The following is a 19,708-nucleotide window of genomic DNA, read 5'->3' as shown; positions in this document are numbered from 1 at the left end:
ATCTAAGGGGGACTATTAGAATAGAATACTCTATAGTTTGTTTTATAGTGAGTTGTAAGTTTGTTAGTGCACAACTGTAAGTTTTACAATGTGTATTAGTTTGTTAGGGCACAACTGTAAGTTTGATAGTGAGCTGTCCTCTCTGTGATAACAAACTATTCCAGCTATATATAGCTACTGATTATTTTCTATTTTTAATATGAATGAAATACAAATCAGTTCATTCTCTCTCTTTCTATTACCTTAACAAAAAGAAACTCGTTATTGATCAAGTGTTTATTCACATTAGTGAAATGACTTGAAATTGAGGGAAATATCGAGTACAATTATTTACTTGTGCAAGGATATAAACAATAATGACCTAATTAATCGACTTAAAAAATATATCGATCAAACAAATAATCAAATAATCCATTTAAAAAATTAAATTAATTAGAAATTAATCAATTAATCAGATAAAAAATTATTTAATTAATTAATTACTAATTCAAATAATTAAACTATTCAAGTAAAACAAATAACAAATAGAAGAAAAATAAATCCTCTCTCAGTCAGTTTTCACCTTCACTCTTTTTTCAAAAAAAAGTTGTACAACACAATCCTACCTCTCCTATTCACAACAGAATTCCAAGATAATCAAAACTGAATCACTAATCATTCTCAAAATCAAAAGCAATAATGAAATCCAAAAGAGAAAAAGACTGCGACAAGAGGGTCGTGGGTCTGCTGACGGAGGAAAGTGTACACGCGGAGGAAGAGGTTGCTCAATAGCGGTAACAACGAAGGTAGGCGTTTTCGACGACTATGGTATTTTGCAGCAACAATTTCATTGAGTTTTGTTGAAGGTATGCTGGTGAGAAGAGTATGGAAAGAGGAAGTGATTGTGTATGGTGTGTTTATGTAATTTTGAGGTGATATGAATGGAGTTAGAAGGTTGAAGTGGTCCACATTTTTTTTTTGAAATGGTGGAGGTTTTGATAAAGTGGAAAATGAAGAGGAAGATGATAGAGTTTAATGATACGTTAAGATGAAGAAAATGATGGAAAATCAAATGAAAAATAATATGGTGTATGTAGGGTTTAGTCGCTGTCAACTTTAATCAAGGGAGAAGATAATCCGTTTTCACTCTCTTCTCTCCCTTTCATTTTTATTCTCTTTTTTACTTGAATTATGAAAGAGAGATCCAAGTTGATGGTAGGTGTCGATGGTGTTTTTGTGTTCCCTCGATTGGCCAATCACTATTCATTATATAGTAAACAAATATACCCAAAACACCCTTATATATTTATTTGGTGATCAAATGAGTTTAAAAAAATAAATTGGAATAAAATTTACTCTTTTTTAATTAAAATAAATAAAAATCAAATGACTATGTATTTGTTTCTATTTTTTTTTTAAATTTAGATAAAACAAAAATAAAAGAAATTAAAATGAATAAAAATCAGGCGCGAAAGTGTGCGTAGAACTGAAATGAACGCGTTAAAATAATCTACGTGAAATAAAGTTCCGGAAAACATACAAATGCGTATCAAATCTCGTAATAAAAAGTATTCAATTGAAAAGGCTCACACTGATCAAAATGCGACTGTGCAAAGAGTCAGAAAAATTAAACGAGCACGCTAGGTTAAATTACGCGAACCTTAGACCAATAAAACTGAGAGCTATAAAAAAAATTTACACGCTAATTTTACGCACAATTGAAAATCGATTCAACTGATTTGTCTGTAAAATCAAAATTTTATTATGGTAGACTTTTTAGGCGTTATGCTGAAAGAAATGCATGTTATCTATGATATACAGATGATGCAAATGCCTTGTGAGTGCATTGATGTATTGATTTATGGGTAAAATTGAGGTATGACGGTTTATCCTATTTAAGTATCTTCGACTAGAGAATATGAAGAAGGTAATTCTTCATATGATCGCAGTGGAATATAGTTTAATACTAAAGGATCCAAATTTTGTCCTTGGATGCATTGAAATGACATGATATGTTATGAATTTAATGATGACTCTTTTTTTTGTTTTGGTTTTCTAGGGATATGATGTGATATGAGATGAACCATAACATGATGTTTTACAAAGGATGAAGAATGAAATGTGGGCTTGTGGTAATTAATGGAGATATGTGGAAATGGTAGTCCACAGGGAATGAAAAGGATAAAGAGGGTGAAAGACTCGCCGAGGATAACAATCCTACTGGAGAAATTCACAGGGGAATATTCAAAGGTGGGTTTTATCAACTTGTTAAAGATGACAGGAAGACACTTTAGAATATTTATGAGAATTTTGGAGATTTCTAACAAGAAATTCACCCAATCAAACTATAGAGTTCCCTAATAAGGAATTCATCCAATACAAAAATTGAGAGTTTTATAACAAGAAAATCACCCACACACAAATTTTGGAGATCCCTAACAAGGAATTCATCCAAAACAAAAATATTGGAGTTTTTAAAAAAGAAAATCATCCAATCTTCTGGGAATTCCTTAACACAAAAATTCGTACAAACAACTTTCTAGGAAACATCAGGACAAATAGAGAAAAATCTTTGGATGTGCCAAACATAGCTGAACTTTGACCGCATGCATCAGTAACAATAGCATCTAATGGGAGGTGCCAGTAACAAACTGTACTTTGACCATAGGCATAAGTAACGACCAACTTCTAGTGGATGGTGCCAGTAACAAATTGGACTTTGATCGCAGACATCATTAACAACTGACTTCTAGCAGATGGTGCTGGTATCAAACTGAACTTTGACTGTAGGCATCAGTAGTAACCGACCTCTAACGGATGGTGCCAGTAATAAACTGGACTTTGACCGTAGGCATCAGTAACAACCGACTTCTAACGGATGGTGCCAGTAACAAACTGGACTTTGTCTGTAGACATAAGTAACAACCATCTTCTAACGGATGTGCCAATAACAAACTGGACTTTGACCATATACATTAGTAACAACCGACTTCTAACAGATAGTGCCAGTAACAAATTGGACTTTTGAAAATGTCAATAAAAATTGGACTTTAGGTCAAGGGATAAATCACAATAAGACACAAATCAATGAAAATGAGCGTGAAGTACACTTGCGGCTATGCATGATTTGAACTTTGCTTTTATGCATGATATATGAATGATCATGGTATGAAAATGTTGACGCTTATATAGTCTGGGAGTTTATGGAGGTTGTTTATTGAGGTTTTGATTCTCCAACACCAAGGACTCAACCAAGTATTTTCTGTGATATATATATATATATATATATATATATATATATATATATATATATATATATAATATATAATATATATATATATATATATATATATATATATTTAAAGGTACTTCTATAAGTATTGGCAGTCAAAATTGACCAATGGTCATTTCAGTCTAACAATTACTGACTTATAGCAGAGTTTGCTTGAGCAACTTGAAGGCATGGAAATGACTTACCCTTCTATGGCTCATCTTGCTTCATCTGTTGGGTCTTTGCAGATGTTTACCCTAAAAGGAGTTCGGAAGCATCTTTCCATGACCTTAAGGTGGCTGACCCCAATGTTTGAATCTTGCATCATTATACCCCTAGTTAACCAATTCTTGGAATGGTAGACTTCTAATTGACAGTCCTTTGGAGGGTTGGACTTTTGGTGTGAAGATTCAAGAAACACAAGAAATGGGGGTTTGAATTGGGTTTCAAGAATGATAGTTTTCCGCAACTCAAAAGAAAAGCTTACAACAATAAAGATAATGATAATGTACACAAGGATTTTCGTCCTGGTTCACCTTCAACAAGGCTACCTTCAGTCCACCCACTTGGGTGATTTTCCTTAGACAAATACTTAATCCACTAATCGACACTAATTACAAATGCAATAACAATCTGTCATGAACTTCCTCAGGATTCTGATCCAACCGGTCTCTTAAGAAAATTGAAGGTCACTGAATCCTTAAGACCTTGACCTACCGACCTCTTAAGAAGATTTCAACCTCAATAATAAACTGCTATTGCCTTCTCAAGATCCTGACATAACCTAGTTGCTTGAGGATTACGATCAAAGTTATAATAGCTAGTTTTGTGTTTACAGGATGCTTCAGATAAGCAGATACACAAATTTACAATCAAGTATTACACTTAACAAGAATATTCAATGAGATTTTGTTCTAAGTGTATAAGTGTAAGCAATATTTCTTATTTTCTATATATGTTTCCTAAGTGTGAGCGTTGATCAATATTTAGTGTGCGTGCCAAAGTCTTATTCTTCAATCTTCAAATACCTCTTTAAATAGATAAGAAATAGATCTATTGGGGGTAAAGATGAAATATCCTTTAAGTATCAATTGCAAAATGATCATTACATGTGCAACACTAGAGTGGCGTTGTAGCATGTAGTTGGTGAAGATGATGGGACACAAAAGACTTCTTTTGACACAAAGTACAATACTTGATGGAAAAAGTATATTTGCTTTTGTACTTCTGTCACATTGAATGTTTGTTGAATTTTGGCTTAGCTTCCATTTAGAGGCTTCTGATATTTGTTGATGAAGCTTGAGTAGTATTTTCAAAGTCTATCTTTAGAACTTGGTGAAACAAATAAAGCCTTTGGACAACCAGGCTCTGATACTTTCATAAGCAGCTAGTCAGAGCTTTATATCAGAGTCTGTCTAGATAACTTATGTTCATAATGTTGACTTGATAGATCAAGTTGACTTTGTTTGAATCCTTCTATTCTTGGGTTCCGAGTCTGGACATTTTTAGAGTCTGAATTTGTTCCAAATTTTTGCATACTCAGCAAACTAGTTAGAGTGCAAAATTGTTCTCTAGACTTCGTTATCATCAAAACTTAAAGGTTGTTGTAGAACTAAACTTGCTTCAACAATCTCCCCCTTTTTTATGAACACAAATCCATGTATTTTGATAAAAAAAATGTTATTCAATAAGCAATCATATTTATAAAACTTCAGAGATAGGCTTGTAAGCTTCCTTTAAGTTTTATACTTTTAAAATAATTTCTTGAACTTAAATCTACGGAGTGAGGTTTGCAAGCCCCCGTGAGTTTATGACTCAAAATAATTTTGGTTTTAATAAAATCTTAAATCAAATAAGCAGGATACAATTCAGAGTAAGGTTTGTAAGCTCTCCCTGAGTTTTAGACTTCAAAAATTTTCCTATCCTGATTTTTCAGAGTGAGGTTTGAAAGCTCCCTACTGACAATCATCTAAAGTTCAGAGTTAGGTTTGTAAGTCCCCTCTGAATTTTTAGACTAACAAAATTTTCTTTGCTTAACCATTATTCTTAGTTTTAAATTTTAGAGTTAAGTTTGCAAGCTCCCCCTAAATTTTAGACTTAGAATCACATGTAAATCTCAGAAAATAGTTCTTTTAAGAAAATATTCAGATATTTTAACAAACACAACAAGATTCAGAGATATAAAAAACATTCAATCAAACATAATATAAACAAAATAGAAATAAAACACAATATATCATAAGGAAATTTCATTCATTTGATATAACATCGAAATTATAAAGAAATTTCATCTAGATTTATGGATGTTCGAGATTGATCATTGGAAAAATGATCAAAATCCAATCCATACTACTCCCTAGACTCTAGACTCGAGAATCTAAACCCTATTTCTCCCTTCTGTCATCAACCAAAAAGGTTGTCAGCAAAAAAAAAGGAGGGTGAGAAAAAAAAGACGATGCATGGAAAATGAAAAAGGAAAGGTGAAACAAGAGAAGACTTGTAATAACGGGAAAAATGAAGAGGGGTGGGGAAAACCTTGAGGAGGGAATCTATACTTCACATGAAAAACAACACGTGCTCCGAACAAGTGTTTAAACTAGGGAGTCAGGCTCCCATAACGACTCCAAAACGAGTGAATCACTTGCATCACTAATTGACTCTGACACTAGCTGCTACTAAACGCTTGTGCCACTTAGATTTTACTCTTTGAGATCTTCTCTTCAAAACTTTGTCATAATATAAGCTTCCAGTTTTGAGAGACATTAGATAGAAGGTTTTAAGATCTGGAGAGGGATGAGAAGTTTGAAAACTGAAGAGTTGATAGGAAATGAAGAGTTATGAATAAAGATGAGAGAAAAGTGGTGTTTAAATAGAGTGACAATAGCGTAAAGGTGAAAGATTTGATGAATAAAAAAGATTTTATGATAGTGACACCATAACACGCTATGTTAGGGGACGAAAAGGCTAGACGATATTGGAAACATGAAAGATTAATGACATTGGGAGTATTATAGTATGATTTTGTTTTACCTAATAAAGATTTCTCCCAACGATTACCCAAGCAATTTGGAAGTTTAAAAAAAAAGAATAATAAAAAAATTAACAAAAAATGCTTAAACAAAACATTGATATGTATTAGAGTCCAGATAACATAGAAACCCAGAGTGATTCTGATTTGGAGCTTTTGAGCCATAAAACTCACTAACTATCAAAGGGCTGACTATTTCAAAGTTAAAAACATACAAAGTATCAGAGTCTTATTTTTTAATCCATAAGAGTTTTCACACATTTAGATTTTTTAATTAGGACAAATTTCCATTTTTAAATTTCTCAGAATAAAAACGAAATTGTCCTCAATAAGGGGTTTTGTAAAGATATCAGCCCATTGATGGTCTATATCAATAAATTTTAAGCTTAGAATATCCTTCTGAATATAGTTTCTGATAAAATGATATTTAATCTCAATATGCTTAACTCTAGAATATAAAATGGGATTCTTAGACAAACAAATAGTAGAAATATTATCACAGAAGATAGAAATATTACTCTCATTTAGCTGAAAATCTTCTAGCTGACTTTTCATTCAGAGGATCTGAGGGATACATCCAGAAGCTGTAATGTATTCAACTTCTGCTGTTGATAATGAAATAGTTGATTGTCTCTTGTTGGACCATGAGATTATATTTTCACCTAGAAACTGACAACTTCCACTGGTTCTTTTTCTTTCAAGTCTGTCTCCAGCATAATCAGCATCACAAAAACCTACTAAGTTGTAATCTTTTGATTTCTTATAAAAAAAACCAATGTTAGTAATACCTCTCAAATATCTAAAGATTATCTTAACAACAGTTAAATGAGATTCTCTAGGATCTAATTGAAATCTAGCACATAAGAATACATTGAACACAATATTAGGCCTAGAAGCGGTTAGGTAAAGGAGAGTGTAACACCCGAAGCCTAAGAGGGCGAATAGTGGTTTCATGTAACACCCGAGTGCGAGAGAGTGGTTATCGGTGCATGAGGCATGAAAATGAGATACTCATAGCAGATTCTAGGGAAAAAACCAAATTCATATCAGAATGAAAGGGATCCTGATGTTGTGCAGGTATGAGACTGCATGGTTGAAGGAAGGCTTATAAGGATTAATTGGTACTACCTATACCAACAAGATGCATCTTATTTTCGGTAGCCTAACAGATAAGAAATCCATAGTTAAGCATGCTTGACTTGGAGCAGTATTTGGATGGGTGACCTTTTGGGAAGTTTCCCGAAAAGCGTGTGAGTGAGGACAAAGCATGCTGAAAAGACCCGTGTTGGTTTATGGAGTCAGTCGATACTCTTGAAAGTAGTCTGGGGTGTTACAAATGATATTAGAGCCATATCTCTCCTAGTACGATGTGGTTTGGGGACGAACCAAGCAGAAGTTGGTGGGCATGTAACACCTGAAGCCGGAGAGGGAGGAGAGTGGTTACATGTAACACCCGAGTGTGAGGGAGTGGTTGTCGGTGCACGAGGCATGACAATGAGACACTCCTATCAGCTTCTGGGGAAAAAACTAAATTCACACCGAAAAGAGAGGGATCCTAATGTTGTGCAGGTATGGGACTACATGGTTGAAGGAAGACTTATTAGGATTAATTGGTATTACTTATACCAACAAGATGCATCTTTTAGTAGGCTAACAGATAAGAACTCCATAGTTAAGCGTGCTTGACTTGGAGTAGTATTTGGATGGGTGACCTTCTAGGAAGTTTCCCAGAAAGCGTGTGAGTGAGGACAAAGTATGCTGAAAAGAACCGTGTTGGTTTGTGGGGTCATTCGATAATCTTGAAAGCAGTATGGGGTGTTACAGAGAGACCTAATCATACCTCTGTATACATTTTATTCTACCTTTTTTCTTTCCTCATATTTTCTAAGGGTGCAAGTGAGATGCATTGTAGTTTTAACAATCTTACATTTTGTCATATCAAACTTCTTCAGAAGTTCTTTTGCATATTTTCTCTGGTGAATGTATGATCTTTCCGAGTTTTTACTAATTTGAATTCCTAGGAAGAATTTGAATTCTCCCATCATGCTCATTTCAAATTTTGCTTGCATGGACTTGGAAAATTCTTGGGAGAGAGAGACATTAGTAGAACCAAAGATTATATCATCAACATAGATTTGAACTATTAAAAGATCATTTTTGAAGGTTTTACATAACAAGGTTGTATCCACTTTACCTCTTGAAAAATCATTTTCCAAAAGAAAATTGTTAAGCCTTTCATACCAAGCTATAGGAGTTTATTTTAGACCATACAAAGATTTCTTAAGTTTATAAACAAAATCATGATTTTTATGATTTTCAAAATCAGGAGGTTGATGGAGATAAACTTATTCAGTTATGTAACCATTCATAAATGCGATTTTAACATCCATTTGATATAAGATAGTAATATGATTAACAACAAATGAAATTAAAAGATGAATAGATTCTAACCTGGCTACTGGACCAAAGGTCTTATTCTTGGTTGAGACCAAACATCAAAAAAACATTGCCATAAATGGATAAAATAGTGTTTCCATTTATTCATAAAAAGGCGCATTCTTAGTATAGTCAAATCCTTCTTGTTGATTATAGCCTTGTGCAACCAGTTTGGCCTTGTTCCTTACCACTTCTCCTTGCTCATTTATCTTGTTTCTGAAAACCCAGTTGGTTCATATGATATGGTTTCCTTATGTTTTTGGCACTAGATCCCACACATAATTTCTGGAAAATTGATTGAGTTCTCATTGCATTTCCAAAATCCATTCAGAGTCTAGAAGAGATTTATCAAAGGATGTTGGTCCTATTATAGACAGACATCTTAGAAGAGTTTCTTAATCTTACCTGAATGAAGATCTTGTCCTGATAGGTTCTGACTTGTCACCAAGAATAAGTTCTTCAAAGTGAGAGGTTCTTTGCCTGTGCTTCTTTTGAGGTATTGGTGTGTCAACATATTTTGATATTTCAATAGCTTCTGGTACTGAATGTTTTGTTTCAAGTTGAACACCCTGAGATTTTGAGTATGTGATCTTCATATTTGCAAGCTTTTCATCTATCTTTGACTTTTCAGGATCAATCTTATCAAATAAATTAACATTAATTAATTTCTCAACAACATTGGTTTCAGTGTTGTACACTCTATAGCCTTTCGAGTGTTTAGAGTATCCTAACATGATACACTTTTGAGCTTTAGAATCAAACTTGTTTAAGAAATACCTTTTGATTAACTCTAAAACTTACAGTGTCTACATGGAGTTCCAGACTTGGGAACACATGCCTTCTTCCTATTATGAAACATGAGCGTCCAAAGTCCAGGTACCATGAATGGTTTGTCAGCTCTGCTGCTAAACATGTCTACAACATATATTATTTTATCATTAGGTACACATATCCTTTTGGGTCCTTTTTGTTGGTTTTCCTAGAGTTTTTATTAATATGGGTTTTTTGTTCAATATAATCATGTGTGTGTGCATAAGTGAAATAGGAGTGTATAACTTTTAGTTTCGAAGCCTTTTGTTTAGATTTAGGTTTGACCCTAGAGTGATTAGGTGGCTCATAACCAAGACCTATTTTCCTGTTGCTTCTTACTCTATAGATCATGGAAGCCATTTTGCTTCTATCTATGTTTCGGGCAAGAAATTTCTGAAAAGCCATGTCATATTTCTTTATGACATCATCAAACTCCATAGGAGTTTCTGAAGGATTTTCCTTTTCAAGTTCTTTACTCTTTTTAGAGTAGAGATATCTTTTTCAATAATAGAAAGCTTCTCTTTCTGATTAGGATTATATTTCTTCAACTCACTAAGGGCTTTAGAGACAGCTACATAGATTCTTTTCAAATCCTCGTGTCTGTTATGGAGATTCTAAAACGTTTCAAGAATTTTAGTGAGACAAAATTCAACTTCAGAACAAGTTGGATTAGAGAATACCTCATTTGAGTTTGAATCTGATTCTGATCCATGGTCAGATGCTTATGAGCTAGCCAGAAGTGCCATGTGCATTTTTTCTTCTTCAAAATCATATTCTAAACTTTCCGAGTCATCCCAGGTAGCCATCATAACCTTCTTTTGTTCTCTAGAGAATTTTTTCATTAGCATGAATTTGGGACACTCATTTTTGTAATGCTCATGTTGTTGGCATTCGAAACAAGAGACATCTTCATCGACTCCAGACTTTCTCTGCCCAAAGGTTGACTCATCATGTCCACTTGTTCTTCTGTGACCTCTGATTTTTTTTCTTCCAGATATGGTTGATCCTTCTGGAGAATAGTGATATTCTTTTTCTTCTTCAGAATCCTCTTCATCAGCTTGACGAGCTTTGGCCTTTTCTAATTTACTTTTTTATTTTAGAGCCACATACTTGATCTTTTTCGGAGTCTCATCTTCCTCCATCTTGATCTGATGACTTCTCAAAGAAGTTATAAGTTCCTCTAGAGTAGTCTTGTTCAGATCCTTGGACACCTTTAGTGTTGTCATCATTGGTCTCCATTTCTTAGACAGACGTCTGATGATTTTCTTTACATGATCTGTAGTGGTATAACCTTTGTTCAAGACTTACAATCCAACCACAAGAGTTTGAAATCTTGAGAACATTTCCTCAACCATTTCATCCTCCTCCATTTTGAAGGATTCATATTTCTGGATTAAAGCCAAGGCTTTAGTTTCTTTAACTTTCTCATTTCCTTTATGAATTATTTTCAAATAATCAAATACAGACTAAAAAGAGTCTCTGTTTGTTATCTTTTCATACTCAGAGTAGGAAATGACATTGAGAAATATAGTTATGGATATATGATGATTCTTGTGATCCTTCATTTGATGATCCTTCATTTGATGATCATTCATTTTTCTTCTCTCAAGCTTAATGTCGTTATCATATACAGAATATGTATAACCATCTAACACCAAATCCCATAGATTAACATCATACCCAAGGAAGAAAATTTCAATTCTACCCTTCTAGTAATCAAACTTTTCTCCATCAAAGACTAGAGGTTTAGCAGAGTAGTAATCGTTGTTGTTTTTATATGACTTCTCACCACTAGTAGATGTCATTGTGTGTTTCAATAAAAAGTTGGATCTTTATCTGACACAGTTAAGTGTTTTAACACAAATGTTTCAATACTAGAACCGGAGCTCTGATTCCAATTGAAGGTTCAAGAAACACAAGAAAAAGGAGTTTGAATTGGGTTTCAAGAACGACAGTTTTTTGGCACCTAAAACAAAAGCTTAAAGCAATAATGACAATGATAAAGTACACAAGGATTTTGATCCTGGTTCACCTTTAACAAGGCTACCTCCATCCCACCCACCTGGTTGATTTTCCTTAGACAAGGGTGAATCCTATAATAAACACTTATTACAAATGCATTGACAACCTGTTACGAACTTCTTCAAGATTCTAACCCAATTGGTCTCCTAAGAAAATGGATGGTCACTGACTCCTTAAGACCCTAACCTACCTATTCGCTTAAGAAGATTTCAACCTCAATTACAAACTGTTATTGACTTCTCAAGAGCTTGACCTAACCTGGTCGCTTGAGGATTACAAAAGACTTCCTTTGACACAGAGTAAAATACTTTATCGAAAAAGTATATTTGCTTTTGTACTTCTGCCACATAAAATCTTTGTTAATATTTTCCTTAACTTTCATTCAGAGGATTATGATATTTGTTGATGAAGCCTGTAGTTGGTGAAGATGATAGGACACGAAAGGCTTCCTTTGACACAGAGTAAAATACTTTATCGAAAAAGTATATTTGCTTTTGTACTTCTGCCACATAAAATCTTTGTTAATATTTTCCTTAACTTTCATTCAGAGGATTATGATATTTGTTGATGAAGCTTGAGCAGTATTTCCAAAGTCTATCATTAGAACTTGGTGAAACAAATAAAGTCTTTAGACATCTGGGTTATGAGACTTTCACAAGTATGTAATCAGAGCTTTATATCAGAGTCAGTCTGGATAACTTTTTTTCAGAATGTTGACTTGATAGATCAAAGTTGACTTTGTTTGAATATTTCTATTCTTTTGTTCAGAGTCTGGACAACTTCAGAGTCAGAATCTATTCCAATTTTCTGCATACTCAGCAAACTGGTTAGTGTATAAAATTATTCTTTACACTTTGTTATCATCAAAACTGAAAGATAGTTGTAGAATCAAACTTTTTCCAACACATTGCTCTTTGTGGTGGAGTGCCATAGTATGAGTCTTAAAGAGATATTCTATTTGAATAAACAACTCTTGGGGTGATTGGCTCAGATTGATCGATTCACAAAGTCATTCGCCCATGACTGAACTTCTTTCACATGATCAAGTTCCTCAACTTACTGCATATCGTTGGAATTCCCTTGATGCTAAGTGCTAACTTGCAGTTAAATTTTTTTCATTCAAAAATGGAAATTTTAATACAATGCTCACACAAATTTCGAAATCAAAATTTATTGAGATCATTTTGGTGAAATATAGTCAATGGGTCAATGATTAGAACATAATTTTGATCTAGATACTCAAAGTGTGAATGGTGATGCGATCAATACAAATGATTAGCAAAGATCTTTGGAGTCATGTTAATCCAATATTATTGTAGTATGATTTCAAAATAAACCCTGCCTCAATTAGGTTTTTTTAGGGTTGTAATGTGATTTGGTTCACGGTTTTTGAAATAAAAGGATATAAGGATCAAAATTTAATTTTAACCTACTCCTTCCTTCCTCTTGAAGAACTCCAGTCCTATGTTTAGTTAATTCAACCTACGCGTTCAACTTCCAAGAGAGTTCGGAAGTGTAAGGGTAAAATTGAGGATTCAAGATGAGATTTTCTTGAAATGGCAGTCATCTTATTTCTATTTTTGTCAAGAATGTCGGTGACCCTTCGATTCTTGATATGATGGTCACTTATCCTGCTTTATTTATTAAGGGTTTGATGACCTATCTTTTTTTGCTTTTTGTCCCTAATTTTTTTCTGGACCGCTTCTTTGAAGCTTTTCGTTCCAGCGGGATGCCCTAATTTTTTCCTAAGTCACCTTTTTCAAGTTCTCGACTTAGCGGGCCTTTCTTTCTTTTCTATCTTTGTTGAAAGATTGTGACTGCCTTGTTAATGGTTGGTGAGGATCAACCACTATAAATTTTGACTTTTCACGACTTCTACAACACTTCAAGATGTGTGTGAACAATAACATGTGGCTGATCGTCAGATGAGATGTTTTCTCTTGCAATTTGAATGCATAGTCAGATTAATTGAACAAAACTACCCTGCCCTTAGTTAAGATTAAGAGTTTTTAATTCCGAAAGAGAAACCAATTTCTAGGCTCAAAGAGGTTGACTAGGGTTAAATCTTTATCTCTTCGGTGTTCGGGAATTGAAACAATACCTTACATCATCAACAAAATTTTCTTGGAAAGCATACCACATCAATTTCAGGTATTTCGTTTTCATCATCCTCTCTCCAATCTTTACTTAAACAAAAGTTTGATACAGATAAGTGAATGGGATAAGAGTTGATATTTCTTTTTTGTTTTGTTTTTGATGAGATGAAAAAGAAAAATGAATGAATATGAATGAATTAATTTAAAAGAGAAACCAACTTCTAGGCTCAAAGAGGTTGACTAGGGTTAAATCTTTATCTCTTCGGTGTTCGGGAATTGAAACAATACCTTACATCATCAACAAAATTTTCTTGGAAAGCATACCGCATCAATTTCAGGTATTTCGTTTTCATCATCCTCTCTCCAATCTTTACTTAAACAAAAGTTTGATACAGATAAGTGAATGGGATAAGAGTTGATATTTCTTTTTTGTTTTGTTTTTGATGCGATGAAAAAGAAAAATGAATGAATATGAATGAATTAATTTAAAAGATGCATAATCATTTCATTAATCTTACCATTCAGAAATTTTTTTTTAAAGCAAACAAAGTGCTTAACATGTAAAGAAATTACAAATGAAAGCTATTAAATGATTAGCAGCGTCAAGGATACGCTTTCTTGTCTGATCCACTAGATTTAAGATAAGCTTCTTGAAGTCTTCGCACTCCTTCGGGCGAGAGGTTGATGTTCACCACCAGGTTTTCTTCTAATAAGGCTATGTACTTTTTGTTGATCAATTGTTGTACTCTAGATTTTGAAGCTCTGCAGTCCTCGGTCAAGTGTCATGCTTATTCAATATGATACTTACATTGCACATTTGGATCATACCCGTGTGGGAATTTTTTTGGCACCGTCCTAGGGGATCTGGGAACCACCAGCGAGCTCTGAATTAGAGGCTGCAGAAGTTAATTGTATGTCATATGAATTTAATTGATGGGAGCATTCATTCTTTCCAGACTGTTTTAACGCTTTTGAAAATTTTGATTCTAATTCTGATATCCTCGGCCATGGGCTTGTTGATTTGAATGAGGAGCGGTCCATAGTTGTTGGAACTAAAGACCGGGGGGTAGTGGTTGTTGGCATGACACTTTGCGACTTGTTTGTTGCCCATTTTTAACCACCCCAAGGTTGGGACCAACATGCTTGTCAAAATTGGAATGACAAACTCCAAATTATTTTCCTTCAACCTCATCGCTGAATGCATCCCTTCCTGATCTATCCCCCTTCATCTTTGTTTCCATTGGCATGGTTTTGGCGTTGGAACTCTAGGATGCTATCTTAATCCCATTGAAAGCAAACATTGGTATCTCGTTAGCCATATCCTTAACCACTTCCTTATGGTACAATACCTTAAGGGATTTCATAAGTCCCTTGCTTTCCTCATTACATGGCTCAGAAATAAAGACTTGTGCATTTGAGCCTTCTTTCTTGAGGTTTGGTGACCTTGGATTGATCAACATTTGCAGTTTGAGCTTAAAACTCTTGCATTCCTCGATAGAGTGCCCCACTATCCCAGTTTGGTATATGCACCCGGCCTTCATATGATCTTCTTCAAAGACTAGGCTCTTGTTATTAATCAACTGTCGTACTTGGGCTTTCAATGCTATATAAGTATCCAATCATGTCCTACTGCCTCTTCATGGAATTCGCATGTTGCATTTTGGATTGTACCATGGCGGATATGGTGTTGGCATATGTATGATAGCCCGAGGAGTTACCAATAAATTCTTAATCAGTTACGGGTAGAGGCTTACTATATGGCCCAAGAATCGGGTCGAAGCAAGCTTTATTCATCCTGTTCTGATTCTAACTTTAGTGATCTTGAGGAGCAAGAGATAAATGATGTTGATATGTCGACTTGGAAGCTAAGGGATGCAAATGATATCTGGGGGGAGGACTATATGCTAGAAAATGAGGGATTGTCATGTGGGACTACCACTGCCCAGGGTAACACCTGATGGATGTAGACCAGTAGCCATTTCTGTTGCATCAATTGGTGTGGGATGGAACTCTCTTCTCAATAAGGCTTGTAGGGTTTCCACGATTCCTCGTATTTGTATTTTTAATTGATTGACCTTCACTCTCAATGCTTCTTGACCTTGCTGAAGTTCGTCCATCGTCTCCTGAGACATGGTTGACGTTCTAAACGCGCGCCAGGTGATAAACTTGTTTTGGGGATATACAAAGGCCAAAATTAGTGTTTATTTTATGCCTACATGTATGAATGTAAATTCATGTTTTATGCACAACTTTTGTTTTGGGGAGAATCTGGAGATTTTGATCATTTGCGAGCAGTTTAGAATTATAAGAACCAAAAATAAAACAACTACAAATTGCGTGACATAATCTTTCTCATTTCATTCATATTTTGCAGTGAGTACCATATTTTGAAAAATAAAGTACATAAATCGATCTGCTTCCTCTTCTCGGGCTCACTTTATAAAATCTAGTTCAAGATTGAGATCTTTCAACATATCCTGACAGAAGATGATGAAATCGAAGACCATGGGAGGAAAATTCTCATGTGTCATGTCCTCAAAGGAATCTCTCAACCTCATATGCATTTCTTGTAACAAATGGTTGGCGAGCTCAACCACCTCGACAGAATTTCCATACCATTTCCCAGCTTCTATGCGCGCATAGTAAATGGACTTCGGGTCTCGTTGTGCCAAGCCTTTCATTTCTTGGATTTCAACTTACATTTATTTTTCATTGTCTCCCTGTCTTCTTTCAAGCGTTGATTAGAAGACCTGAGTCTCTCCACTTCTTGTAAGGCCTCGTTTAGGTTAGCCTGAGGATTTATGGCAGTCTGCTCGATCTCTTCTGGGAGTTGAGCCTCATAAGTTATGAAAATTTGAGCTTCTTGGAGAAGTTGGGTGAGCTCTTGAATTCGAGTTTCGAATCCCTCCCTCATCTCTTTATGGATTTTCAAGGTCATATTCCAAAGAACTCTCCACTCACTATTACTTCGTCTCAAATCTTTTGCTCTTGACTCTTATGGCTGATATTAAGTTCTGCCCCTGATAGGAACTCTTTAACTCTCAGCCTCTTATTCTTCTCGCTTTCAACCTTGGTTTCCTTATATTTGAGAAGTCATTCTTTTTGGTTGAGGTTAAATTTCAACTCGTTTCTTTCGCGAGTTATCCGTGAAGATTTAACTGTAGCTCCTCATTCTCCTTCTCAAGCCTTAAGATGGTTGTCTTGAACTTATTTGCTTCTTCGATGGGAATGTGAGTAGTCTCAAGCACAAGAGGTGGAGTAGGAATTCAATATTGAAAGGTAGTTTGATTTATCACACCCTTTCTTTTACCCATATTGACAATAGGGTTCCTTAGCAACACAATTTCTTCGTCCTGACTCTTTTCCCTTACAGTTGATCCTGGACCAGGATCTCCTTACCCTCTTTAGCATTGATGGATTTTTTGTTCCCATATTATGCATGTTTAAGGCTTCGAGGAAACTTTCTTCGGGTGCACGCTCCATATGGTACCTAAGCTATCTCATGGATAAAACTGGGTTGTAATTGATACATCCTCGGATCCCTATTAGAGGTACGTTGGGGAAATCCCTACAACTAATGATGACATCCTCAACCTCCCAGTCTCGTTTATACCAAAAGGTAGAGTCGATAGTAAGATACACTAGTTTTTTAGGCTATTGATTACTTTTAATAGGAATATGCCTTCTTGGGGTATATGATACATGAGCCAAATATACAACAACGGAGTACAACATAGAACTACTCCCCTCTTCTTCTCATACCTTGTGTGCATGTAGTAGTAAAAGTCTTCCTAGAGAGTAGGAACTAGATTCTTCGTAAAAAACACGTGAATGGCTTGGAGGTCCACAAAATCATCCTCACTAGGGAACATGACTATCCCATATATAAGCAGGGCTAACACATCCTTGAAGGATTTACAATTTCCTTGATTCTCTAGAGTTAGGGCTTTAGCTTCCAAATATTTCCTTAAAAACCCTTGAAGCTCTCTTATAGTTTTCAAGTTTGATGCTACTTCTTTCACGGGTAGGTATAGAGCAAACACAATCATTTCCTGGGTAGGCTTTTCTCCAAAACTTATAAACATTTCGTGATGTTTCAAATTGTGACCCATGATTCTCTCAAACTCTTCAACGGTTGGCGCCAATTGAAAGTCTAAAAAGGTGAAGCAACGGAGAGGCGCATCATAAAATTGTTCCAAAGAAACTAGAGCTCTCATATTTACTTGTGTATCTAGCAAGTTGAGGATCTTCCCATAAGTCTCTTGTAAGTTATTTCTATTGATGGCGTCTTGAATCTGAATGAATATGTGTTTCTTCTTTCTGTACTCGTTTTTTTCAAATGCTCACAATGCAATCTTTGGATTCCCTGAAAACAAAAGCCATATGTTAAGTTTTGATGTATGGAATGTAATGTTAATGCAGTTTTAGGGTTTCATGGTGAACAAATATCTCATAATAGGACGATTTTGATTGCTTTGTACACAAAGGTTATACATGGGTAACTCTAAGGTTAAAGAAGGTTCCTAAGGTCACAAATACTTCTTAAGAACATTATAATCCACATTAAATTACTTGCTAGCCAATAATATTCTTGAGAGAATATACCTTAGGTGAGGTTTTCAAGCAAGTCAACATTACACAACCAACATCATTGAGGTTCTAGACGAGGTTCCCAACGTCTTGGATTTTTCTTGGAAATATTTCCCCCACTAGAAAATTACTGTCTTGAAACAAATATTACCAAGGGAATTTCTTCAGAGTGAGGTTTTCGTGCCAACCCACCTAGACAAGTACTTCAAGCAAGTCAACACGTAACCATCGATCCTAATAACCATTGGTTCAAAGGTTCTAAAAGGTTCTTAGATTCACATACCTTTCTTGAGGATATTGTCATCTATAATAAATTACTTTCCATCCAACACTATTCCAAAAGAGGATCTACTCTAAGTGGGGTTTTCATGCCAACCCAACTTGACAGTTACGTCAAGCAGGTCAAACAATACGCAACCACCGCCATATCTTATGTTTTCTTGAGACTCGGTGTATAGCCATCTCTCACAATGTGTATAAGAAATAAGAATATCCACCATGACACATGGGAACTACACAACAAATAGATGATAATAACAATAAAGGCACATAACAGATAAAAGAGAAAAAGGAAGAAAATAGACAATGCTAACACTCATCACAAAATTAACTAAACTAGGCTTGACTCTCTCATAAGAGGCAGTTCATAGTAGAGTTTCCATCTGTCGTGGTGTGAAAAATAACCACGAGCACATCACACGCTCTAAGGTGATAAACAAAGTCGCCACCAAACTTTATTTATTCCAAGAAAAGGAAAGGGAAAATATCGATAAAACCTTTAAAAGAATGAAAAAGATATGGTCGTCGTAACCAAATCGGGTTCGATAATCGATTATGCGAGGATAAGGTATTAGCACTCCTCACATCCGTTCTACTCAACGACAACCATTTAGTTAGTTTTACGCATAAGTGTTAGCTTAAAAATATTTGCTTTCTCGAATTATTTAAAAATTCAAAGAGAAAAGGAAATGGGTCACAAAAAGGTTTTTCATTAAGGCGCCTGGCAAGATTGCGGGTCTTGCTCCTACGTGTCTCCGAGTGTGATGGAGAACTCAAGGTTACCCAATTTAGGGTATAAATTTTTTGTTTGTTGGTCGATTTTAGCGGAAGCTATTTTGTCACAATCGAGCAGAAAATGTTGCTTACCCAAAATAGTTAGAGGAAAGGGCATTTTCATCACGACAAAATGGATTTACAAATCAACATTTGCGAAAAAAACGTTGCTTAGCTCACTCACACATATAAGTTGACGAGGCGTTGTTTTGCATCGTCTCAAGATGAAACATCGTTTGTTTTAGAAAAGAGTTTGAAGTTTAATGCCAAAAGGCAAAAGGTTGGATGTATTTGATTGTTTTAGGCGGATGACGAATACTTGAACAAGAGCTAATTATGGCTCGCACTCAAATAGTCAAGAAAGAGAGAAGAAATTACTCCCGCCTCAAAGGGTGCACATTAGTACTAGAGGTGTGAAAATCA

The 19,708-nt window shown here is 35.0% G+C and overlaps 1 protein-coding gene across 1 annotated transcript; it reads right to left on the bottom strand.

Annotated features, from left to right (window-relative positions):
• Nucleotides 1-6,833: 6,833 nt before the first annotated feature.
• Nucleotides 6,834-10,750, bottom strand: LOC127129537 (uncharacterized). The gene is made up of 4 exons (XM_051058696.1): nucleotides 10,635-10,750; nucleotides 10,001-10,124; nucleotides 9,120-9,352; nucleotides 6,834-7,131 (listed from the first exon to the last, which is right to left on the bottom strand). Exons 1-4 carry the CDS (start codon nucleotides 10,748-10,750, stop codon nucleotides 6,834-6,836), a joined length of 771 nt encoding a protein of 256 aa, XP_050914653.1.
• Between the last annotated feature and the right edge of the window lie 8,958 nt (nucleotides 10,751-19,708).

The sequence above is a fragment of the Lathyrus oleraceus genome, chromosome 3 (genome assembly GCF_024323335.1).
Source record: "Lathyrus oleraceus cultivar Zhongwan6 chromosome 3, CAAS_Psat_ZW6_1.0, whole genome shotgun sequence".
Lineage (NCBI taxonomy): Eukaryota > Viridiplantae > Streptophyta > Magnoliopsida > Fabales > Fabaceae > Lathyrus > Lathyrus oleraceus.
This window is presented reverse-complemented; position numbering and strand designations above follow the sequence as displayed.